The sequence below is a fragment of the Lagopus leucura genome, unplaced genomic scaffold, assembly GCF_019238085.1.
Source record: "Lagopus leucura isolate 7727_CA_CO unplaced genomic scaffold, USGS_WTPT01 Super-Scaffold_1, whole genome shotgun sequence".
Taxonomy (NCBI): domain Eukaryota; kingdom Metazoa; phylum Chordata; class Aves; order Galliformes; family Phasianidae; genus Lagopus; species Lagopus leucura.
Window position 1 is genome coordinate 5,428,945 of NW_024962250.1, and position 26,268 is coordinate 5,455,212.

A 26,268-nucleotide genomic window follows, 5' to 3' on the forward strand; every position below is an offset into this window, starting at 1 on the left:
CCTTACCTTGAAATTGAAGGTAATTTATGGATGTTAGGAAAATTTTCTTCTCAGAAAGAGAGGTGAGGTGTTGGAACAGGCTGCCAAGGGAGGCGGTGGAGTTGTTGTCCCTGGAGGTGTTTAAGAAAGGTGCAGATGTGGCACTGAGGGATGTGGACTAAAGCAGTAACAGGCATGGGCTGATCGTTGGACTGGATAATCTTACTGGTCTTTCTAACCTTAATGATTTTATGTTCCTATGGTTCTGTGAATTTGCCATGTTGTCAGGGTATTTCATTCTTTCATCACTGCTAAAAGGAGATAGGAGAGGGGAGAATCTGAAAGAGAACAAAAAGGACAGGATGCGGTGTTTATAATGCCTTTGATTTCCTCCACAGAATGGGTGCTTTTTAAGAGTGCTAATGGAATCTGAGACAGCTAAACCAGAGGTCCCTGACATTTGGAAATCTTAAAGAAAGGAAGAAAACATTGTTAAGGGTAGAACGTGCTGACAGAGATCTGGAGCCGAGAGGGCATCCAGCTCATCCATGAGATGCAATTTTCATGTGTTTGCTACAAGCTGTTCTGAGGATTACATTAAAAACTGCTTACAGCAGGCTGTGGAAAGAAGGGCAGATAAAAATCTCTGTAAAAAGTAGTTTAATAATATATATCTCCAAGATGTTTTCTAGTGGCTCATACATGAAGATTAGGTTTTCATTGCCAGAAATGTCTTACACTGTGAAATGTAAGATGTACAGAAGATACCATATTTTAATAACAGCAATGCAGCAACATTTTGCTGCTATTGCTAGGAAAACAAAACAACTCTTGCTAAACAGGGAATATTAGCAGTATGTGAGCTCCTACGAGCAGCAGGGCAAAGACTGCAGAATTTTCTGGGTGTACTGATGCATATAACTGGTACAGATATATAATTCAGTTAGCTTTGGCACACCCAGTCACTGCATCTATCTATAAAGGTTGCTTATTTTCAGCACATCCTGTTCTTAAAAAAAAAAAAAAAAAAAAGTGGGCCATCAACATATTTCAAAGTCAGGTTTGCACTTGCTGCTTGTTTCAATACCAAATAATACAGGTTTGCCTTTTTCTTCAAGGCAGTCATAAGCTAAAGGGCGGCCAGCGTAACAACCTTCCTTACTGGACAGTCACATTTCAGTCGTGCAGAATCACATGCATTTTTTTTGGTCAGTCATATCTGCCTTTGATAATTAGGTATCTGGTAAATCGGTATTAGGTAATTGGTAAATAGACTTACTAATGTGGAAAGATGAAATCCTGCATTTGCAAGCTAAATGTTATGGGCAGGTTCAGGCCTGAAAACACATTTTATAGTCTCTCTAACCATGTATTTTCTGATACAGGAATACATATAAGAATGACAAAAGCATATACAAGATTATAAGATGAACTCCAGCGTATGACACATTTCAACTGCTAAGATTTGCTTTGGCTGTATTCATTAATACCGCCAAAGAGGTGTAAGACAAAGAAAATGAAGTGCAAGCCTTGAACAATGTCCAGTTGTCTATCTTTATAGACAAAGCAAAGAAAAACATGGCTTTTATTAATAAAGGCATCATTCCATTTCACCTCCTTTGCGCACTGAAGGAATGCAGTAGGAGTGCTGGGTCCCACCTTTTACCCACAGCACTACAGAATTTCTACTGTTCTCTTTGCTGGCAGTTGTTGGAGTCCTGTCAGCTCTGGGATCATGCTGTGGGATTGATAGTTTTGTTGTTGATTTTTACAACTTCATATAATTTCCAGAACCAAATGAGGGGTAAATCGCCTAAGGACAACATCAGTCCTGCAGGTCTGCTCAAGAGTCTGAGTTTCTGTGCTGAAATTACATTAGAAGAAAACACAACTGATTTCCTTGGGCTGAAAATAATGCTAACATCAGAGGAAAAAATGAAGCTAAGTGTACCTCGTCCACTTCAGTTGTTAAATGCCTCCTTAGCATGATTTTTCAGCTTCTGATACTTCAGATCTAAACAGTCTGTGATGACAAAATGTAAGGCACTGGCCTATCTGTGGTGCATATATTTTCTCCATTTCTTCTTTGAGATTTTCCACTGATATTTTGGGGTTTTCTGTCCATCGGTTGTGTGAAAGAGGCTTTCTGTGAGTGAAGAATTATTAGTACAAATCACATGGAGAATTAGACGGGCTTTTGTACTGCCTGGAGGTAGTTCATGCCTTACCACAAAAAAGCTTCTTAATACTATTGCCAACAATTAAAACAAGGAGGTCAACAGTTTGCAGCTTTTATTCTATCAATAGAAGACACGAAATAAACTCCAAGGATCCTTCCCTATCATGGGGGAAGCCTACATCTGAATGAAAGATGATTGTTGCAGACATTTTTCCTGAGTCAACCCACTCTGTCAGGGGTGTATTTGGCAGAAATGCTCTGACTGATTCTTGCTGAGGCATTTCACCAGGCAGAAGTGTGAGTTAACAGAAAAAAAAATGGGAAAGAGAAATGCTTGAGCCAGTCAGATTAGCCTGAAGGTGTAAGCTCGTATTTTCTCTTGTACTGACTTGTTATGAGAATCTGAGATCCTGTGCTACAGAAATGGGATGGTTTGAATAGGATGTTGGTCTAAAATAGCTTGCTAGATAATAGCAAGTTGTTTGTGCCATCCAACCTTAGGCACTGTAATTCTCATTTGATGGCAGAGGACCATATACGACTATCCTACCTTTCTTCAGAAAATGAAGCACAGCAGAAACAAAAGAGAAGGTAAAAGGCTAATGCTTAAGATGTCTATATCCCCTCCTCAAGCTTTTGTATGTTGTGGCATCAGGTTATAAGAGCTTTAAGGAAGGGATTTTGTCTTCCTTCGAGTTTAAATACTTCACCAGATGGTGAAATATTACATACAACAGAAAGAATCTTTTGTAGTCCCATTAAGACAAAGCAGTTGTCTCAACATTATTATAAGCAAAAAAAAGAGATTTGTGAGAAGACCATGGGCATTGCTTATCCATCGCTGTCACTGAAGCAAACCTATACACGCAAATCAAGTAAATGGAAGTATTAAGACAATAGAAAAGAGTTATTTTCTGAACAGGAGATACACAGTACTTAGCCTCAAGAAAAGTGAGCTTCGAGCTGTGGTGCTACAGCTGGTGTAAATGGGTACAGGACTCTAAGTGGCTTTCATTATCAGTATCCACTGTAAATCTGGCTGTGGTACAGCACTTGTATCCCTCATGGCATTGTAAGTTCCATACTCGGGAAGCTGAGTTTCAAGCCCTGCAATACTGTCTTAATTGTAGAACTAATTGTAGAACTAAATGATACCAGACAGCCTGGCACGTGCTCTCTGTATTCAAAGCTAATGAAATGAGAAAGTTCAGAAACAAAACTATAGGAGCAAACACCACCAAGTAGCATGATCCATAGGAGATAAAAAGGAGAAACTCTGAGCAGAATTTGGAAGGGCATGAGACACCTGAGTTTAACAGTGGTGGGACTGCTGTGGAGCAACACTGAACCCCACTCTGCAGGACAGCACAAACTCACTGGGCAGTTGGGAAGGAGATTGTGAAAGAGGTATGTGGATGATAGAGGCCTGGAGGGCAGTGAATTGGAGTGTGGCTCAAGGTCAATGAAAAAGCTAAGGGTTTGTTCAGTCAGAATCCATAAATCTTTTACAGTAGTGCTCCTTCTCTGTCAAGTGAAGTGGTGATGGAATCTAATGGCCGGAAGCTGATGGCAGACAAACTCGGGCTAGAAGCATGCTGCAGATTTTTAAAAGTGGACATAAATTCTGTGAGAAATGTTTCCAAGGGATGGTGGAGGGCTCTCCATGCTGGGCAGTTTTGAAATCAAGGCTGATGGTGTGCAGCTTGCTTTTAAAGGATCTATTTTCATTCAAACAGAAGTTAATGGCCAGCTTGGATGGGGCCTGGGGCAACCTGATTCTAGTGCCCAATTTAGTGGTTTGCAACCCTGCCCACGGCAGGGCGGTGGAACTAGATGATCTTTGATGTCCCTTTCAACACAGGTTATTCTGTGATAAAACTAAAGAAGATGAATGGTACATGAGTGGTACAGAGGATCAGATCAGAGGACTGCAGTGAGTCCTCATGGACTTGAAACTTAAAAATTGGTCCATCTGCTTTGTATATCCCCAATAAGGACCTTCCTGTTTACAGTCATTTTATTCCTACATTAAAGTAGACTCAAGCCGACTGTTGTACCAGCTCCCTGAAAAACTAACTGAAGTAATTGTGAGGAATTCCTTATCTTAATTAGGTATCAATCTGTGTTGTGAGAGCAATTCACATTGCTGAGCTGATCAGAGAATAAATTAGAAAATAAAAATGTTTTACATCAAGCACAGAGACCCCTGAAGTTAGGGGTATAGCCAACTCACTGTTATGAAAGCCTCTTAGTTTCTGATGTGTCCAAAAGGCACAAACCACTGTGGCCTTCTCTGTTGTTCCACACTCAAATAGGGACACTTGGGATGTTATAAGATTATTAACGTGTGAGGCAGATTTAAAAAAATAAACAATGCTTTTCGTCTGAGAGCACCAAGGGACCGTACGCAGAGAGAAAGGCAGCTGTACTTCAAAAGGTCACGTCGCAGCACTAAAACAAGGTCTGCACTTCCCCAGGTGTACTGCTTTAGCATGAGATCTTAGCATCTTAGTGATGTTGGTCCTGAAAGAGAATGCTATCTGCAGCTCAGATTAAAGCTGTGTGAATAAAAGAAAACCAAATCACTGCCAGTGCAGTTGAAGGGCACAGTTGAAGAAACTGGCACATGCAAGCTTATGTTTGTGCCCTGTTAGCAGCTGAGCTTTAAGCAAATGAGCAAATGTTTTCCTACACAGGGGAGGGTATCCTGCTGAGAGTAGATAAACGAGCCGAATATTCAGCTTCTCTATCAAATTCTTCTAACTCACTACTGAAAACCTAGGAGAACAGGAATGCAAGGAACACTTTTGCACCCAGCATTCTCTATTTCATCTAAGAATTGGATCTGTCTGGTTGGAGAAGCAGAGCTCATTTTTACACATACATCTCCATTGCAAGCGTAAATGTTTATTTCTTTTCTGCTATATAATTTTTAATAATCACAGGAGATTTGAAAATCCTGAGGTGTCAAAACACTAAATTATATTTTAAGTGTATTTGCAATAAAATGCTGCCTCCTAGAGGCAACGATATTTTTCTTACACTTATAGGAGTTGGTTTTTACAGTACAGTTTCAATTTTTACAGTGCCGTTCCTGTAAAGGATATTTTGAAGAGGGAGGCATTGGGTTTTCATATAAAATGAGGTCTTTAGCCATGTTAAGGTCACGAAGCCATGAAATTCAAGAGGAGATGTTGGCTATAAACTGTCAGTTCTATCCAATTCTTTTTCAGGCTTGTCTTTAAATCCTTATGTACAGGATAATATGCTATTTTATTTTCAAGTGATCTTTGGATAATTTGCTGATTGAATTTTGTAAATGAATTGGTGTTATGTACTGAAAGAAGTTTGTCTTCCATGTTCCCTTCCCTCTCAATGAAAAAACTGATTTAAAAAAAAAAAAAAAAAGATTCCAAATACAAGCTGATCTTACAGTTTATGCAGGTAAAAATATACACAATCATTATGTACCTCATTCTCATTGCCAGTACACCCAACTTGATACCTTGTGGTCTGACTTACTGAAGAGCTGAGCATTCACATCTGTAACAGAACTCCATGGGAGCCATGCCTGAGGTTGCTGATTTATTTTTTGGCAATTTTTACACCTATTGTCAAATCCCTTTACTGAAACAGAAGGCAGGGCTGTGTGTGTTTTGCTGTTCACAGGGCTATGTTTAGCCAGTGTATCTGGGGGGTCCCTGTCAGGGACAGGACAATGAATCTGTGCTCTAATCCTGGGTTGTTATTATAGGAGGAACTATCTGCCATACAAATTTATTTTTTCTTATATTTTTTATGTACAACCCTGAAAAAAACAGGTTCTGTTCTATGAATGTTTATTTGAATGTTATTTGACTCATGCAAAGTGACAGTTCGGCAGCAATTATTGATCTCTCATTCTATCTTTCCATGCTACCATTTTGGTCAAAATTTCATCTCGTTTCCCCTGCCTGTCAGAAAGGCACTGGTAAGAAATCACACTGGACAGTCTGTAACCCAGTCTGTGCCTGGTCATTCAGCATACAGTCTTTTGCTGAGTATTCTCATCAGCAGAAGCTGCTCAGATGTGGTAATACTTATTTCCAAATGGTAAATTAGTTCGCAGTAATTTTTGTAGTATTCTTAACATCAAGAACACCACAGGAACTGTTTTCCCTATGACAAGGTTGCTTGATCCTGCTTGTTGATGTAGAGGCAGAAAGAAAACCAGGAAAATATTGCAGATAAGAGAAACTCTCAGTTTCTAGGTCTGGAGTTCAAAAATGATGTTTCTTTTCATGTTCACCTCTAGAGACTGTGTGTGACCCACAAGTTTTCTTCTGTTTTTGGTACATTTTCTATAACATTTATGTTACATTAATTTCAGTCAACACTTCAATGAAAGTAGTTGGTACACGTGATCATGTGCCCCATTGACATTCCAGTCAAGAAGCAAACAGACCTTGCCAATGCTTTCTACAAAAATAGCTTTTTCAGGGAATAACCTCTAGCTGTCAGGATAGCTATCTTCTATCAAGATGATTGACAATGAGTTAAGTGTAAAGAGTGGCATGAGTCCATTTTTTTAATGATATCTTTCCTGTTCCACCGCTGGGACCCACCTGATCTCTGTGTCTTCCTTTGAAATAGTTGCAAGTGGGAATTGTTTGTGTTGTTTGCAGAAATATATGCTGGCTTGAAGCTTTCAAATTGAGATCACAGTGCAGATCTGTCATTGTCTCAGTCAAGCTTGACAGGTAATTGTTAGTCAGAATCAATGTTGTCCTGTGTGAAGTAGAGCAATAAGTCTTTCACACTTCACACTCCAACCAGTATCATTATTGACAGCCTTGCAGACAGTTCTAATCTAAATGATCTTGAGATACCCACCAGCTTCAGGATTCGGCCACTTACACTGTGGCGGAAAGCACAAGAGCCTACCTGTGGTTGCCCCAGAAGGCTGTGTTTTCTCTGCGCACAGTTCTCAATCTCCAGATTAGAAATGGCAGAACTTTCTTCTAAAATGAGGCTGGAAAAGTAACATTCAAATTTGAAAGTATGTCTCCTGTAAGTACTCCTTTCTCTGGGCAAAAGCTCTGGGCAATTGTTTCCTTCATTTTCCCAGCTGTCCAGATTATCCTTTGTAGAAGGACTGTTCTTTCAGCAGTGGATTTCCTGACTTGCAGTCCTGTGTTCCTGACTGCTGCCTACCCTCTCTGAAAACTCAGTTTTTCAGCTCCAAAACTGCAAAATTGGTCAGAGGCTTCTTGATAGATAAAGCAGGAGGAAATCTGATGGAGATACGGCAAAGAGTAAAACCCCTAGTGCAAATACCCTTCCTTGGTTATTTTCACTCTGGAATCCACATTCTCTACTCCATTGCTATGCTTGGTTTGCCATCTCATTCTGTCCTTTTTTCTGGACACATCAGTGATCTCTGCAACTCAGTTATAGCCCTCCTCTACCCTCATAAATATTCTCTCACCTTTTTCCTCTTCCGTCTTCTATTTGTTCATTTTTTCTTTTGTCTTCTTCTGTTACACTTGAGAATCTGTTATTTATTAAGACAGAAGTCTGTTTCATTTATACATTATTTGCACTTGATCCATTCCCTCTGTTCTATTTTATACTTTACAGATTACAGTTCCAATCCCCCTGCTGTGGGCAGGGACACCTTCCACTAGACCAGGTTACTCAAAGCCCCATCCTACATGGCCTTGAACTCCTCCAGGAATGTCTTCTTTTCCATCATCTGTTGCTAGTCTTCTGAATTGGTACAATCATATGGAGAGGGACTACTCTCTATCATCTAATCTGGGCAGCTGTAATAAATTTTCTTACAAACTTCATTAAGTATCTAAGACAATCTGTAGTTTCACTGCAGATATTTTTCATATATTCTGAGTTCAGACTGACTGTCTTTAATTCTTGCAGTGTACAATCTCACGCTGACATTGATGTCTTCTCCTCATGGAGCTCATATGAGTTTGGGTTTAACACAGTCATACCAAAACTCCTGGTTTTCCCATCCAAGTTACCTTCATCATCCAGCTTCTGTCACATCATCAGATACATACCAAAATCGCTCATCACTGAAAGATCTTTTCCAACATGCCATATACATGTCATATCAGCAACAATTTACATCTTCTTGGACAATGCCAGCCTCTTCTTACTGTCCATATAAGACTAACATCTACAGAGTTCCAATTCCGCTATGAACATTTCATGAGATCATCAGATTTAAATTTGGGACCAAAGCTGGGTCTTAGGAGTGCAAAACTAATTGTTACAACAAAGTTAAACTTTTGCCTTTCACCTGAATTGTGGAAAAATATGTGAATTCTGTGTCAAAATTTCTACTCAAAGTTGAGACACAGTTGGTACCAGACAGTAAGAGGAAAAGGTCAGCACTTGTCTGTAGAACAGGAACATTGTGTAATATTAAACAGTTGCATGGCAAGGTGGATTGGAGAGACTTTTCCCTACAACTTCTCCCAGTTTGGCTAGCTCTGCACAGATCAAGGCACAGAAATGACAGAACACATAAACCACACTATGATAAGATTCAGAGGCTACTTCTTTATTTAAAATAGCAGTGTAGATGGTCAAATAGCCCCAAAATCGTGTTGAGCCAAGGTGAAATACGCAGTTTTTCTGGATAGTTCAGTTAACTGGGTAAAAAGATTGACTTGATCATGTGATACACTTTTTTCCCTATTTGCATTCGATTTATTTAATTAGTTATTTAGTTACTTCATCACAAAACCAAGCACTGTAGCTGTGTGATGGTTCTTCCTCAAACCTCAACTTATCAGATTTGCAATGGTTCAAGGGTAGTAAAAGTTCACCTAATAGCAGGCAACAGAAGCTGCTTCTAAGGCCCTCATAAATTCTTGGAGAAATGAACACAGGTTTAAAGTTTATTGTCAACTGATGGTTCCAACGTTAATATTTAATTACTTGCTCTTTTAAAAACAAGACAGGGATTGTGAAGGTTGAACTTTAACTTTTCCCAGAGTACATTTCTGGGGATCCAGATAAAGTCAGACGCAGAGGAAGTGTCCAAACTCACCTGCCCAGAAGGCATGAGAGAAATGACAAATTGCCCTTCCAGGAGAGGAAGCAAAGCTATAAGCTTACCTGGTAAATGGGTGTGATTCCTGGGGAGGCTCACCTTGCAAAAAGAATCTGCAATCAAAAAAACGCAGTAAGACTAAAAATGACATCTCAAGATTACCACTGAAATATTCAGAAATCCTGGAGAGAGGATAGTCAGGAAGCCAACAAATAAAAATTGAGCAAAAGTAATGAGACAGATTGTACAAGCAGTCTTCCTGCTGAGATGAAAAGCAAAACAAATGAGGGACGTGCAGCTAGCTGATACAGATGATCATGTATAGGAGCATATTTGTCCCTGAGTGAGAGATGAGTAGGGTTACTCATGGACTCAGTTAGACATATCTATGCACTGTAAGGCAGAGATTTTTGCTTTTCACTGATGGCACACTTTGTCTGCTCCCATGTACTCATCTGAGAAGCAGGTGTGAGGCAATGTCTCAATTCTCATATTTAAGACATCAAAGAAATGTTTACAGTGGTAACTTTTGCAGAAGTTAGTAGGATTGAAAGCTGCCAGCGTGTAAGAGAATTTCCTTTTTTTAGAGGAGAAGAACCCAAGCAAGGAAGCTGGCTGGCATTGCACAACCCATCATAAGGAGACTGAGGCAGGAGACTTTCTCAGTGAGCAGCTTGGGCAGCATGTGTGATGGCAATGTGTCCCTGCAGAGGGCAGAGACCAAAGATAACCCCAGGCAACACTCCAACAGCTCTCACCTTACCCCATCACAAGGATTCCTTTGCAATCAGCCTGACATTGTTCTGCAGGCTGGAAACATTGTTCTGCAAAACCTTTGATCTGTCCATTCCTCACCTAAGGGCAGCAGACAAATCAGATCTCTTCTCTTGATAAAAGAAAGGAATTTTTTTTCCCCCCAAGACAAACAGAAGTTCATTACTAGAGTGGTCTAAATTAAAGTTCCAGTTTCATCACCTCCTTTCCCCCCCCCCCCCCCTTAAATAATCTTTGAATCATACATTAAGTGCTAGTTTAATTGCTGAATTATGTTATGCTAGATTTGACCTTGAAGTGTTATTTTGAAATGAAAACCAATTTTACTCTTGCATTTATTTTAAAAGTTATAATGCTTTGACTTTTTCAATTTGTTTCTTACAGATTTTTTTTCCTAACTGCACATTTTTCTTTTGTAAAGAGCAATCCACAATCAAAATAGTGTTTTTCTTCATTATCTGTTGTTTTATGGCTCATTGAATAGAGAACTGGCTAATCAATAGCAAGCAAAAGTTCATCACTTAGGTTCGAGCCTTGTCAGAAGAGCATTGCTAAGGCCAGGACTATGAATGGTCATTAATATTATGGAGGATGTAAGTATGTTGCTAAAGAACCTGCAGACAATGCACAATTAAGAGCTTCTGCAGATGGTGTTAGCAAGAACATGGAACTCCCTCAGAAACTGAAAGCATGACAGAAAGTGGAGTAGGAAACGAGTTGAAGAACTGCAGGTCCTCTCTGATAGTTAGGATCTGAAGAAGGAATATGGAAAGGGACATGAAGGGCAGCTATATATTTTGATTCAACAAGTATGTTCTTGGGTGTGGGAAAACAGCTTCTAAGTGCACGGTGCCTTATCTAGAATTGACTTTTATGACACTTGTCAGTCTTCTTCTGGACAAGGGCTTGATGCTGGCTACCTATGAAACCCTCAGTAACTTCAATACCAGCAAAGTTCTGTACTGGCAGATGTGAACTGAGCCAAAATTGCTTTACCAAAAGGGTCTGAGCAATTTGGAAGGAATTCAAAGACTATCAAATGTGACTGCAGAACAAGAAGATTTGAAAAAAGGTCAGAAAGTCCTTTAAGTGAACCTAGAAAAACCTTGTGTGAGAACTGATTTATGGCTGAAAAGAATCAGAGCTGAAAGGTAATAAAGATACCAAAGAAAAGGAAGCTAATTCTGTGTGATAGAGTGTTATGATAGCTAGAAGTAGTGAGAAAGAAATTAAAAGGAATGAATAGAAGAACTGCACTGGAACAGTCTTCCTGACCAGAGGATTTGGTTTCAGAATAAATGAACCCATAGCTGAGCTGAAACTGGAATTCCTATTCCAAAAAGTGTCAAAATACTGAAATACTGAAAAACAGGCATTCCTGAAAAATGATATTGAGCTGTTCTGTCTAAAATAATATATTTTTGGTTAAGACTTGTCACTAACCCTAAACAGTTATGTGCTGTGAACCATAACGTTGCTCCAGTGGTTGGTTTTGTTAAAGTTGTGTGGTTTCAAACCTTTAAGGCTTTTCAGTATTTTACCATGAATTGAGTGAGATGATAGCTACAATGTGACTTCCATAAGCTTTGAAACCATATATTTTTAAATCTACATATATCCAACCTATATCAATGTAACAACTTTGTTATTGCATATTTTCCTGCATTTTACTGCATAGCATTTAGTAGCTAGCAGTTATACTGCTTATTAGTTAACAGTTATAGGTGTCTTATTTCTTTTTTGTAACTAGTTCTTGGTGGTTTACATTATTTTCTGGGGGGTGTTTATGATGAGGCATGTCACAGGGAATAACAATTGTATAGATGTAAAGGATATATGACTGAGCAAAATCTGAAGGATGTCTACAGAAGAGCTGTAACTTCTATACACCTGCTGTTTTGATTTTGGCTAGTTTAGAATGAACTCTCACATGCAACATAATTTTTTTCATTTCTATATCTGTAAAGTCTTTTCTTGCTTATGCATACAGATTTCTGTAGACCTGTATTTGTCCTCAGGAATAAATAACTCCAAGAGCCGTAGTGTTCTCTCAGGAGTAGTGCTCTTTTTTTGCTGATGGATGTCTTGCAGATAATGATACTGCTCAAGTAACCCTTGTTATTTTACTGTTGGTTTTGGACACCTGCCGATCATTTTTCTCAGGTACAAAGTATCATAGAAACACAGAATGGCCTAGATTGGAGCAAACCTTAAAGATCATCTAGTCCCAAACCCCCGCTTTGGGCAGGGCTGCCACCCATCTGCTCAGGGCCCCATCCACCCTGGCTTTGAACGCCTCCAGAGATGAGGCGTCCTCAGCTCCCTGGACAGTCTGTACCAGTGCCTCCCCACACTCTGAATAAAACATTTCCTCCTGACATCTGATCTAATCATCCCCTCTTTTAGTTAAAAGCCATTCCCTACTTGTCCTGTCCCTACCGTCCACCAGAAATTGGGATATATAAACAGGAGAACTCAATTTTGTCTGGACAAAATTTCCTATATGCAAGGACATGCTCCTTTTTGTTAAGTGCTGCTTTGGCTCCTAAATGTTCAAAGATTATTTGGCATCTTTTCTGCCAGAGATACTAGCTTTTCTGGACAATATTTTTTGCAATATCTTGACAGATTAATTTTTTTTGTCTAGTGAAAACATGGATGTTGATAATTCCTTCCCCATGAATAATGCATCTATGAAAACACTGAAATATTGAATCCGAAACACGTGGACAAATGGAAGCTGATAGATCTCCAGGATGGGCAGCAGGCACAATGTGTCAGTCAGCATTCCCCCTTGTTCTGTTGTGCGTGCTTTGCCAGTTGTAGCATTTACATCCACATTCTTCATCGTAACAGCGATCTCCCTCCTCATCACTGGTGTTAGCATATGGAAAAGGTGGCATGCAGCAATCCGTCTTACAAAGTACTTAATATGTCAGTGTTAGCACATTCAGCACAGCACGTGCAGCATCCCTCTTGCCAGTCCCATTCCCTCACTCCCTCCTGAGCACAGGCAGTTAATTAATCAGTCACTTGGGAGGCTGTAGCATTTTCCCAGCAACAACCTACAAAGATGCTAAGTTTACTGATCTTCCCAAGTTTAACCCCTTGTTTTATTCCCTCAGTATCTCTGATCTCTCCTTTTGTTCCTGGACTGGTTTTCCCTCAGGGTAGTCTGACCTTTACTTTTTTTCCCCTAAATTCTAATGCAAGTTAGCAGATTATACACAAGTCCCATTCTGTGGTGGTTTGGTGTTTTTAATACTTTTTGGAATGCTAAGGCATCTGGAATCGAGGACATCTACTTTGCCCTTGGATTGAGGGAGAAGCCTGGAGAACTTCACCAGGATCACAGACCAGATCTGCACTACTTTGCCTCTGCGCAAAAAAGATTTTCATCACTGTTCTGCCCAAATACAAAGAAAGGCATTTAGCATTGTTTAGTGCAAATATTTATGCACATAGAGAAACACAAAGGCTGCCCATGTCGGCACGATTAGCATGCTGACTGTGCCTACTTAATCTCTGTTCTTTCATGGAGACAAGGGACGTGCGCTGCCCTGCTTCTGGCATCCAGGGCATACTGTACTGCAGCAAGAGAGGCAACAAGCAGTATTCTGCTGTGCTGCCTCCCTGTCGGGTAATGATAGTTTAGCCCTGGGTTTTGTCAGCTCAGACTCTCCTAAAATAGACGACGGTGTGTGACTGTGAACTTTCATCAAGCACCTAATAATAATCCCTGACAATGCGTTTCAGTTGATGTTTCCATGTGACTCCTACCCTCAGCTGGGTTTCATTTTCTGAAAAACAGGTGGAAAGCTCTCTCCCACTGTGCTACTTCTTGGTTCTTTCTTGATTCATTTACCAGCAAGGGTAACTCCTTCTCCATGCATGGAAAATATACACTGACACAAAACAAGGATGTATCAGAGAGCCGATAATTCTCCAGGTATAGAACATTCAGCAAATATTTCACCAAGCTTTGCTGCAATAAAGAGGCCATGGCAAGATGCTGCTGTGACAAGAGACCTCCTCCAAGCATGTCTTGCCAGGTCTGCTTTTTGATTCTTGCATGCAGTTCTGCAGAAGTAAACTCAGTAAGCAGTGGTCTGTTAATCATTCTATAGATGGGGGAATGGAAAACACTGCTTGGGCTTCTCAGGATGTCTGCTCAGGGAAGATGCAGACATGACTTCACTGAATAGTGATTTTTCACGTGTTCCAAAGTAGCAGAATACTGTCACAGCCTTCTGTGCTTTGCATGAGATATAGAACAAGTCACCCACCATCTGAAATCCAACCAGTACAGTACTGTGAAAAGGTCTCCAGGTGCAAGGTCTTCTCATGTGGTATCAGTCAAATTGAGTACTTAAGAAAATAGCCTACAAGAAACATACAAGGTGCATCACGGTAGCAAAACATGAGGTTGATCCAGGTTCAGAGAGCAGTGTGAATGACAGTGTGGAGACAGGGATGCCATAGATCACAGTGACAGCAGCAGTGCAGCACTGGGAGATGCCCTGGGGCTAAATAGGTTGTTGAGGCTACAAGAGAAATTTGCTTCCTGCTTGGATCCCCATTGGCTAGGGATGATATTTTGAGCCCTGTCAGGGCAGGCCCTGCTGGTATATCTAGCAGCAGCACTCCTGAACTGATAGAGATTAGGACAAGCATTGAAGGTCTGTCAGGGTTGGAGAATGAATCTGAAAATGCTCCTAATCTTCATTGCATTTCTGCTTGCCTCTGTACTGGGCTTCCCTATTCAGGTGAGAGAAGTTCCAGGCAGCCCTGCTCTTTCCTCTACTTGACTTGCTTTTCCTGGAGTTAAGCTGTGGAAACACATTTTGATAAATTTCTGATTACTAAAATACCAGAAATATAAAAAGATATGAAGTTAATCTATTTCTTTTGTCCTGCTTTTTCTGATCTGATTTTGATGCTATTGTTGCTGTCCTCATGAGCCAAAGAAAATTAACATCTTTTATTTATTGATTTTTTCAGGACAACTATGAAAACAGCACGGCAAGTAAGTAGAATTTCTACTGATTTTAAAGACAAGTGTTAACTATTGACTTTGTATCAAATAAATTACATAACAGCAATTTGGGATTTTGGTCATTATCTGATGCAAGTAATGTAGTTTTGGTGATAACTTCAGGTATATAATTTTTACAAGCTTGGAGTGTGACTACAGTCTTTATACTGGCAGGAATAACCAGCCCACTAATCTGCATTATATAAGGGATTTTGTGAAAGTATGGTTTTCTTTTTGCCTACTTACTAAGGTATATATTTTAGAGAGTTATTATTACTGATTGTATGGTTTCCCAGTGTCTTCATGGAATGAACAAACAAATAACAGCTGAAATAAGGAGAAATTAAGATATGTTTAAGGCAGAGCTTCCACAAGGTAGGAAAAGTTTAGGCTGTCACATCTCAACGGTTCTAGCAGTAATGCTAGACAGAAGGATCTGTCTGGGTGCAGCAGAAGAAAAGATACGAAGGAAAATCTATGCTGCTCTTAGTACATGAGGAACAGAGAAAAGAAGGTGAGGTCTGTGCTGTGGAGAGAACCACATGTCCTGCAGTTGCCATTCTGTGCAGTGTAGTAGGTTCTGAAATGAATGACAGGCTGTGTTGTGGTGCTGCTGGTTTTGTGGTTACACATAAATGTGCTACTGTGAGCTGCTTGGCTGAAACACGGTGCTGGCAAAGAGGCCACAGGAAAGAGGAAAAAAAGACACAGTGATGAAAGTATCTGCATGTCATCAGTGATGTGCGTGTTGTGGTAGACAAAACTGTCGACAAATTGATTTTACTGATAGCAGAGGGAGTTGAAAGTTCTGAGTCAGTGAAGACTCAGAGCTGTGTGTCTGAATGCCTCCTACTGCGTTCCTCAGCTGCAGAGGGTTGAACAGAAACTTTGACTTCACTTTGTCAAAACGCATAATAATGAAAAAAGAATCAGAGGGGCATAAAAGATATATAAGTTTAAATTTCATCAATGTGTGGTAAATACAGGTGAACACATAAGACCAATTTGCTGGTGAGTGGCAGCTGTAGAGCACATAATAGCAGCAACTTTCTTGTTCCTAATATACTTTTGGGCTGAATGCACATGACTTCCAACAGATGCGCTTTACACTTACTTTCTGGATGTGGTTTGTTAGGTTAATTTAGATGTGATTTTAAACACTTGAAAATTCAATTTTCATGTTGTATTTTGATATCTTTCCTTTAAACTGAGCACTTGGAAAAGACTTAGCTATTCATTTGCCTCCTTGCCTGCCTTGGTGCAGCAGTAAAAGAAAGGGACATCAGGTGTCAGAGAAAGCTTTGCATTGTACTGTGACGGAAAACAAATAGTACAAGCTTAACAGAACAGCTTTTGTCAATTTGCAAAATAGAATGGGATCATTGCAGATTTCCAGAGCAGGTCAATGGAAATATACCTGTAGGTAGACCTTAATAGGACCAAAAAACTGACAGATGCAGGGGTGATATGTAGCAAGAGGCAGACTTACTTGACATATTCAGAAGAAGTAAGTGGCTAATGAAAAGTGGCTGGTGCTTCTTTTGAGATGTCACTTATGACATGGAAGAAAAGGGATGTAAATTTTACTGTTCAGCAGATTTGGAGCCAATCTACATCTATTCTGAATAGTAGAAACCCCCTTAGTACATTTGGACAATAACCAGCTAGATCAATGGGAGCTGTGAAAAGGGAAAGGTGCTGCAAGATGTGATGGCTGTACCTTCTGTTGAAAACACATGGTCAAAAAGTCAAGCAACATGGATGGGCTTAGAAATATGCAAATTGTTTGCATAACTGTGGTGTTGGGAGGGGAGATAAAAATAATGGTTTTAAATTTAGACAAAGAAGACTACAATTATTAGCAACATAGAAGAGGTACTAGAAAGATTTGTGGCATATCCATCATACTTAAGAACAGGTCAAGCAAACAGTGGTCAAGAGTAACATAGATAAAGCCACTTCTGCCTTAGGGAAACTAGACAAACTGGATGACCTTCAGAGAATCTTTCCATTTCTGTACTTTTACGATGCTGTAACAAAGAAGTTTCTGCTCAGAAATCTATATATCAGATTTTCCTTTCCGTGTTGGGATCTAGAAACCAATTTTTAGCAGAATTCAAAAGATGCCACACTAGAAAAATATCTTAGAAATAAGGATGGTTCCAAGGTGCTGCCAGATGCATCCTGAAGTCAGGATTATTTGCCTAGCACTAAATGATAGCCTTCATACAATTTCATAATTTTATCCTTTGGCTCTCTGAAACCAGAGAAGACTGCTGGGCTGTTATTCCGTGTGTTTTCCAGTGAAATCTGGGGACAAAGCATATTTGTTCCAAATTTCCTCTGTCATTTTTCACTCTGAAGCTGACAAAATGCTTTGCAGATTTCTTAGATGATAAATAATCACGATTCTGTACTGCTAGGAATTTTCACAGCTGTTTGTCTAAATCTCAATTTAATTTCTGTGCATATATTTATCAGTTAGTGCAACTAACTTCAAGCTCTTCAAGCAGTGGCACCTGCCAAAGGCATTCTATTGTCTGAGGAGCCTATACCATTGAAGTTGCATTCAGAATCTAATTTGTCCCTTGTCTTTTTCTTCCTTTCTTTTAGCAGCAACAGAATCTACTCAGGTAAGGACAGCTAGATCAGCTCCTTTGTTCACTTTGGTGTCCAGTATTGATTTCAAGACTCATCTACTCCATCCATATCGCCATCTGAGCAGGAAAGTCTTCTCAGATAAAAAGTATCAGAGTGCTCGGTTTCCTTCCCTATCCCATTCATTGCTTCACAATACCCAAATACAGACACAATCCCAGGAAGATTTTGCCTCTTCTGGAGTCATAGAGAAAACTCAAATCTGCTTTTAATTTCTGCCAGGCAATGGAAGCATGGCAATTTGTTTTGCTACCAATGTTACCTCCCCAAGCTAGGCTTCAGCGTACAGTCCCCTACAGGCAGTAGATGCTATGGTCAATCACCACAAACGTGGGATGATGTCATGGGGATTTCATCAGAGAAGTCATCAATTTTGCACTCTTACTAGCTGGGAGATGAATGAAGCTAGAAGCTCAGAAACATGCTACATGCGTTAAAATGTATTTCATGAGTCTCCAGTTTTCCTCATGATATCTATACCAAAAGACAGCAAAGGAAAATATCTACCACAACATGGTAGTACTTAGCTTACCCATGATACAGTAAATAACTCAAAACTGCAGAGGTGCTTAAAATAGCTACCCTTCTGTTCCCTTGCTTTTTTTTTTTCTTCTAATTTAAGTAATAATATCAGCTGTGAGACAAAACTAATGTATTGTCCTTGTAGGTTACTACAGAAGAGGATATATACGGTACGTATTATTACATCTCAATGTACATAAGTACTTGCTAGAGTATACCAGTTGTTAACTACCTAATTACTATAGAAAATAGCACATGCTTAACACAAGTTAATCTCGGGGAAGAAATTTTAAATGAATGCACTCACCAGAGTATTTAATGCAAAGCAGAGTCCTTTGATTGTAGCCAGTTTTTTGGCTCAGCTGAAAATCTGTTAATTTTTCTAAAAATGTCTCTGTGTAGATAATAACTTAAATAACTTCTGAAAGTAACAGCAATCACAGAGACCATCTGCCTGTGCTGTTTCTTGATGTCAAGGCTCAAAGAAAGGCACTCAGACTCAGCTGATTTTATTCACTACAGAGCCCATAAGTCCCTGATGTTGAGCTTATGTGGGGACAACAGTCTCATTCATGAAATAGGAATTCAGTTCTGATTTCACTGACTTCAAGAGTTTTTCAAGAGCAGTATACCCAACAGTAAGGAGCAGGACTACTCTCCATCCATATTTATTGTGATGTGTTAGTGGGTTGTTTGTGGAGCATATGCATATGCATATGCAGGATGGCTGTGCTTATTGAATGCCAGGAAGAAGATGTGTAGACAAGAAGAATTGCCAGCTGGCCTCCTATACAGGATAAAACAGGCTTAAGAAGAGCCAAAAAACAAGTATTTAAAATACAATGACTAAGTAACAAAGGTAGAGAGAAGGATTGATTGAAAGGAAATTGTTCTTGGTATTAGATGAATGCCGAGATAGCCACAGCTGTTGGGAGGTTCACAAGGTTGTATCACTGAGCAAAGATGTACATGACTGAACACCGTGCCAACACATAAATAGGCTCAGTGAGTTTCAATACATCACTGTAATCAGGACCAGAACAAGAGGAGTTCCTGGAAACTCATCAGGTTAAAAATGAGGATTCAGGTTTTCCTTGAGAATTAGAGAGTGATACTTTATATTTTCTACACAGACTCTCCATCGCCAACAGAGATAGACTCTGAAGATGAAGTTATTTTTAACAGAATTTTGGAAGTTAACAAAGGTAATGCCATCACAGTTCTGCTTATACATGGCCTTTCTGCTGATTTGGGGGAGGCAACAGGGAACGTACGATGTCTTAGCACAGTAAGTGCAAACATTTTTTCTGTCTTATACATACGTAAGAAACCCTCAGAGACTGGCCACAGGGAACACCTTGTCTGGGTTCTGCTGAAGGCCTACGGTACTTCAAATGTCTTCTCAATATTGAAGATGATATCAGGTGTGAAGGCAGCTGAGCTACACAAGCAGCTTCTTCAGCTTTAGTCCTCAACATCTTGGTCTTTCTATGGACACAAAATGAGAAACTGGATAATTGGATGCTTTGTTATTTAACTGCCTGAGTACAAGCATTACTTGCATTCAGTTATCATATCACTTTGCCTTACAGACTCCTACATAAGCAATAGTCAATTTGTCAATTTCAAGCCTCCTGCCCTAGATACTCTGCACCTTCATTCTTCTTATTCACCACTTCCTATCGGCTTTGCTTTTTCACACTTTCGGGGGGGGATAATGTCATTCTTGAAACTTTATTTCTGCCTGTAGTAACAGACTTTCCTACAGTTTTCTACAAATATTACTCCTTTCAATTTGTCCCTTCCCATCAGGCCTCTTAGCTAAGAACTGTGTAGGGAAGTAGGTAACGTCCACCTAGCTAAATAGTCCACTCACTTCCCATGCTGAACAGGAGCAGATATGAAGGAAAAATATGAAGGAGCACAAGTAGAATGATACTTTTTCAAATATGCCCTAGACAGCTCCCAGCAATCTGTGGCTCAGGTATTTCCATCCCTTCTTTTTCACCACAGACAGCTCTCAGTACTTGCAAGAAGGTGACATAGTCCCTCGAAGGAGCCGCAGTGCCATCAACTGTCGCAATTGCTATTGGCCTCAGTCCAGGGATGGGATTGTTCGTATTCCCTATGTCTTGGATCCTACTTATGGTGGGTATAAATTTCATTGCATTCTTTCTTCTCTCTCCCCCCCCCCTTTTTTTTTTTTTTTTTTAATTATTATTATTTTTTAGTGGATTTTGTCCAATAAGCTTTAGATAGAAACCTACTTCCAGTGGCCATACAGTCGATGAAGTCTATTCTAAGGATTCATTTCTGCTATGCAAGTACAGATCAATTGTAAATTGCAAAAAATCAACAGATCAAATTTCCTTGAGCAGTTGGCATCATGTACTCATGTTTTGAGTACGATCTCCTAGAGATAACATTAATCACATTCTCTAATTGTATCTTCAGAACACCTGCGTTTATAAGATTCATGATATTTGCAATGTGGTTTGAATAGCCTAGTTTTTATTAGCAAAATATCTTCCTACATCTGCCTCTAAATGAACAGAAGTTGTAGCAATAATTGTTGTTACAATTTAAACCAAGAAGTTAAGAATAAAACGTTTCCACTTGAATCCTTTTGGACGCTAATCTGCAAAAGGAGAATTTCATGCCAGGTTAACTGAAATGAAATAAATTGCTGAGCAAGAAGCAAGAAAGAGCCTAGTCCAGCTTATGTCCCTCATCTACCCTGTTTTTGTGCATCCATATTTTAATGGCACTTGTTATTGTTGAGTGACCGCCCCTCACCTCCCCCCCTCCCCCCCCCCCCAAATTAACCTTTTCTTCTCCAGAGGAGAACCATGTGAAAGGGATTCATGAAGCCATGGCAGAATTTGAAACACTGACTTGTATTAATTTTGTGAAGCGCAAAACGGAACGTGACTACCTCATCATTAGATCTGCTGATGGGTGAGTTGAAAGATAAATGAGCAAGTTATTCCTACAAAGCTTTTTGATTCCTCACTATTCACATCTTGTGTGACCTTGAAGAGGAAAAAGGTGTGGATTTAGACAAGAATCTTTGTTTTTTAACAGTGCAAGGTATCCTGCAAGTTCAAAGACACAACTGTTACAGCAGTGACTCAGAAGCGACTGATGATAAAAAAAAAAAAAAAAAGCCTTGAGGTGGAGAGTGTATCTTATGTTGCATACACATATTACACCACACAGAAAACATCCATTTGAGAACAATATGTAACAGGTTATAACAGTAGTCCTCACTTGCACAGACAAGATCAATTGTAACTCACAAAATAAGGAGTTCTCTGAATCACAGTTGATTGTTAGGGTCAGAATTTGATCCTGTGAGAGAACTGTTCAACATATGCCAGCTTTAAAGTGCTATTCTTAACTCCAGTTCTAAGACAGGATTCAATCATTTGGATAAAAATGTTTTTATCTAGGCAGTTAAAATCACTATGTACAGAAAGCTAGCATGCAGGAGCCTCTTTGCTAGTGAAAGTCTTCCAGGAGACCTTAATGATGACCATAAATAGTTGACATTTTCTACATCATGGCCAGTTTTGCCTTTTTGTAGACACTATCCCAGGGGACAGAATGCAATCCTTCCACTCCCACATCATATGAGGCAAGGCTCACGTGAAGCAAAGTTCTCCGTACTGTCCCTTTGCCTGTCTGATAATAAAAATCCTGTAAGTCTTCTGCTGGTGTTCAATCTCAGATGCTGGTCCAACTATGGAAAAGTAGGAGGTGGGCAGACGGTATCTGTGATGAAAGGAGGCTGCATGTGGAAAGGAATTATTCAGCACGAACTGGACCACGCTCTGGGATTTTTGCATGAGCATTCTCGAAGTGACAGGGACAGATATGTAAGGATCATGTGGGAGTACATAAGCCCAGGTAAGTGCTTCTGACTTCCTCTATGTAGGGGCAGATATATCATCCTGTTCCCAGCTCTTCCTTATTCCCTAAAGTGAGTGAATAAGAAGCATACACTAATACAGTACCTTATATTACAGCTGACAGACCAGACTTCAAGAAATTTGAAAACTCCAACAATCTAGGCCTTCCTTATGACTATTCTTCAGTAATGCACTATGGCCCGTAAGTAGCAATATGATGTTGCTTTTGTTGGAATTCAAATCTTGCATTAGAACTCTTATAGTACTCTTCCAACTAGTAGAACATTGTGAGTCAATTCAGTTCTTCCATTCCTCAGGGTTAAACGATTATCCTTTAATTTTCTTTATGGAATCATTCGCAGCCGAACTTGGGGGTAAAGAAAGGCATCAGCTTACTGATGGGCATCTTAATCAAACCTAATTGGATAGCAGTTAGAACCACAGCAACAAGCAAGATAGAAGCATCAGAAGCTCCCTTTGCCATTTGGGAAAAAAAAAAAAAAAAAAAAAAGAGTTAGATATCTAAGAAGACTGCCTGCTAGCCATCAGTCACAGATAGGTGTGTATGGAAGAACTGTCTTTTTCCTCTGATTCATACAACTGCTATTTTCCCTCTATAGGACATAGATTGCGCTATTAAATCCTGAAAAATGCTGTTTTACTTGAAGAACAATTTTTTTTTATTATAATTATTTATTTTTATCTTATTTTTTATTTTTCCCAGACACACATTCACTAATACCACTGGAAAAGCAACAATTGTACCGGTTCCTGATGGATCAGTGCATATTGGACAGAGGCTGGGGCTGAGCAACTTGGATGTGGCCAAAATCAACAGGCTTTACAATTGCAGTAAGTTCCTCAAAGCTGTCCTTTCACCTGAGGGTACTCAGCTCCTTGGTGGAGGTGTATGAGCAGTATGCAGTGGCAGCAGTTTATCATCAAATACTATGAGATTACTCTCTAAATTCATGGTACCCATACGGTCACTATGGGAGAGAATGCAAAGGTCAAGCTGGAGAAATACTGTGATTAGTGAGGTACTATTTTCTACCTCAAAAATAAATCAAATACATTCACTGTTGCAATGCTGCAGCAATGACTTAACTGCATATCACTCTGTAAACTTCATGGGGTCCTTGGGTTTGTGAAGGCTCAAGAGACAGCTATAAACCCCTCAAAAAGTCAGACATCACTTTCCTTTGTTGCAGTTTGTATTTAAGACCCGAGTCAAACTTAAAGAGCCATAGCTCCTCTGAACTGAAACAGTTTCATATCTTGTGCATCTTTTAACCTAATAGTTTTCAAATATTTAAGCTGTCATTCTAGACATCTGTGTATTTTCCACTCCTTAATTTTAACTTCTGCTTGAAGAAATTCTCCTATACAATCAGAGAAATGTGAACACAAATGAATATTATTCCTTGCACAGAGGAAAGCACAAGTCCTCCTAAGCTTAGAACTCAAGTATTGTAGAGAAACCAAAGTTTTCTTGATTCTTCTTACACCAGATTACTTCCTTATCCCAGTGGAAGACCACAAGAGCAAAGATAGCAAAATGAGGCCTTGGCATTCTTTAAAGAGTTGCAGAAAGGATACTTCATCATGAGATCCCTTGCTACACTATGCTCATTGATAAAGTTAATTTTTTTTCTGCATATGACTTCACTTCTCGTTTTGATAGAGATGCTTATGTATTATATGAAAATTAGGACGTGATTTTTCATTTTAATCAAGATGTACTGATACCTTGAAATGAGTGCTGCCATATCAGAAAATCATGACTTTTACATTTTGAAGATACTGTAATTTTAAATGGGTGGAAGTTTCTGCAAGCGTGGTGCTGAGATAAATGCTTCTCCCTCAGGTCGCTGCAGCACTATTATTGATGCAGCGTTTGGGTCACTGAAATCTGCCAACTACCCAAGAAACTATTCAGATAACACCAACTGTGTCTGGCTTATCCGAACCCGATCCAGAAAGGTAATCATAAGTTAATAACGGTCTTGGTATATGACTGAACTTGCATCTTTCTTTGTAAGGCATTTTGCTTTTTTTCTGCATACCAGTTTCCATATAACATTTTTTTCCATAAGAGAGATTTCAAACTAGTCTCTACTTTTCATGTCCTTAAGCCAGGTATGGGAAAAACAACTGCAGAGTTGTGATTTTGGAAAACCTCCATGCATTGGGCTTCAGGTTTGCAAAATCAAGACAAAGCAGTCTGAGCATGGGAGCATTCAGTCACAGGCTCATTAGATCTGAATCCTGCATCTTCAGGGGATGAGAGGCAAGTAGGGGCAATCAGTTTCAGTTTGGTTTTGGACGCAGCTTGGAATCTGTCTCATTTAGAGGACATTCAAACAAAGAAGTCACGTATGTGTGTATGACAGGCTTGTTTTTGATTGCCTTCCAGATTTCTCTGCACTTTCGTGCCTTCCAGCTGAGGACAACCAGAGGCTGTCAGGGTGATTATGTTAAAGTTTACGATGGATCCAGCAAGTATTCTGCAGTTCTAATGGACAAAACCTGTGGGTCACAGATACCCGCTGACATAGTTTCTTCTAGCAATCTTATGCTCGTAGAGTTTGTCACAGATGGTGCTGATACAGCTTCTGGTTTCCAAGCCACCTTTACTTCTGGTAAGTCTGAGGACATGGAAAATGACAGAGAAAAAAAAAAAACAAAAAACAAACAAAAAAGCAAACAAACAAAAAAACCCACTGTTAAATCAATAGGGGTTCTATCTTTCTCTTTGCTAGTCTTTTGGGAAAACAGTGAAGAAACGATGTCTACAGGAACCATTATTTTCTGCCTTGCTTCTGGATCAGTACTACACTGATACCATTTATTCATTCAGGAAGATGGGGCAATGCTTAGAGCAAATTGTCAGCCAAGTGATTTCCAGATTTCACAATTTGCCTTGTCTTTCAGATACACACTATTCCAAAGTATGCAACATTAGGGTCATGATCACTTTAAAATTACTTATAGGGTTACTAGCACAGTAGAATGAGAATAAATCATAATGTAGAATTTAATTACATTGCTCTTCTGAAAAAGGTGCAGTTTTTAATCAAACAGTTCTAAGAGCAAGAAAGATTCACGGTGAACCAAGTCACTCAGCCCTGAAGCAAGGATAGAGCATATTTGCATGGCCAGGATCCACCTGAAACACATTCTTTTCAGTCCCATCTAATTAATAACTAGAGCCACAACTATACAATTCAGTTGCCACAGGCTGTCACATTAGTATGTGTCAGCTGGAATAAGGAAATGTCTCTGCACATTTCTATAGCCAACAGCAAACTATACATTCAGTAATGCAGCTTGGCTTCATTAGTTGAAGGAAAGCTCAGCAAGCTCATGACCTTGCATTTGTCGTGGGCTAAGAACATCCATACAGAGAAATGCAGTAATTTAGGTGTATATCCAAACCTGAACAGCAATACTGCCTCTGTAGTATCTATTTCTGTCAATTCTAGCTATAGGAAGGAAGAAAAACAAGAAAAATCTCCACACTGCTTTTATATATCATAGAGTAGAATAGAATCATAGAATGGCCTGGGTTGAAAAGGACCATAATCATCACCTAGTTTCAACCCCCCTGCTATGTGCAGGGTATCATCAGCTACAAAGTGATCTGGTTTTTGGATAAAATGTGATTTAACTTTTACATAATTCAGAGATTGTACTGTTTGTTCAGAGTGCTCTGAAAGCTAAATATTCTTTCATTTCACTTACAGCAAGGATCCAAAGAAGATTTAGCATCCACAACTGATTTAATGGAGAAGAATCTATTCTGTGAATATTGAAATTATGGATTTCCAACTCTGCTCCTATCTTGGCTTGGATCAGTATGCAATTTAATTCTATTAAGAATCAAATTCTTCATCTTCTTGGGAAAGTTTTTTCCCCAAGCCATATATATAAATGTACGAATTCTATACATCCTAGTGTATTATCCCTTTTGTCTGCACAATTAATTTATTACCTCTTTCTATTTAACAATTTAATTAAAAGCTTCATAAAAAATAATCTGTTTCCATTTCTGTTTTCTGATTGTCCCTCAAACTATGCACAATATCAATGGTGTCTTATTTCTCAGACACCTTCATTCAGCCACACTGTTGCACACTCTTAAATGCCT

The 26,268-nt window shown here is 39.4% G+C and overlaps 1 protein-coding gene across 2 annotated transcripts; it reads left to right on the forward strand.

The window, feature by feature from the left end:
* Positions 1-14,667: 14,667 nt before the first annotated feature.
* On the forward strand, positions 14,668-26,051 carry ASTL (astacin like metalloendopeptidase). Of its 2 annotated transcripts, none has more exons than XM_042868289.1 (13): positions 14,668-14,758; positions 14,994-15,018; positions 17,641-17,660; positions 18,353-18,377; positions 19,341-19,412; positions 20,221-20,355; positions 21,048-21,165; positions 21,938-22,116; positions 22,236-22,320; positions 22,843-22,970; positions 23,986-24,101; positions 24,535-24,760; positions 25,865-26,051. In XM_042868289.1, the coding sequence occupies exons 1-13, from the start codon at positions 14,690-14,692 to the stop codon at positions 25,897-25,899; spliced, it is 1,233 nt and encodes a 410-aa protein (XP_042724223.1). In that variant the 5' UTR covers positions 14,668-14,689; the 3' UTR covers positions 25,900-26,051. The 2 variants fall into 2 exon arrangements, with proteins under 2 accessions (XP_042724223.1, XP_042724232.1); XM_042868298.1 differs by having other exon boundaries at positions 17,644-17,660.
* The last annotated feature ends 217 nt before the right edge of the window (positions 26,052-26,268 follow it).

Coding starts and splice junctions, on each gene's coding strand:
- ASTL (XM_042868289.1), top strand. CDS start 14,690: ATGAATCTGAAAATGCTCCTAATCTTCATTGCATTTCTGCTTGCCTCT. Junction 17,661..18,352: donor CAGCAACAGAATCTACTCAG/GTAAGGACAGCT, acceptor TTGTCCTTGTAG/GTTACTACAGAAGAGGATAT. Junction 19,413..20,220: donor AATTTTGGAAGTTAACAAAG/GTAATGCCATCA, acceptor TTTTCACCACAG/ACAGCTCTCAGTACTTGCAA.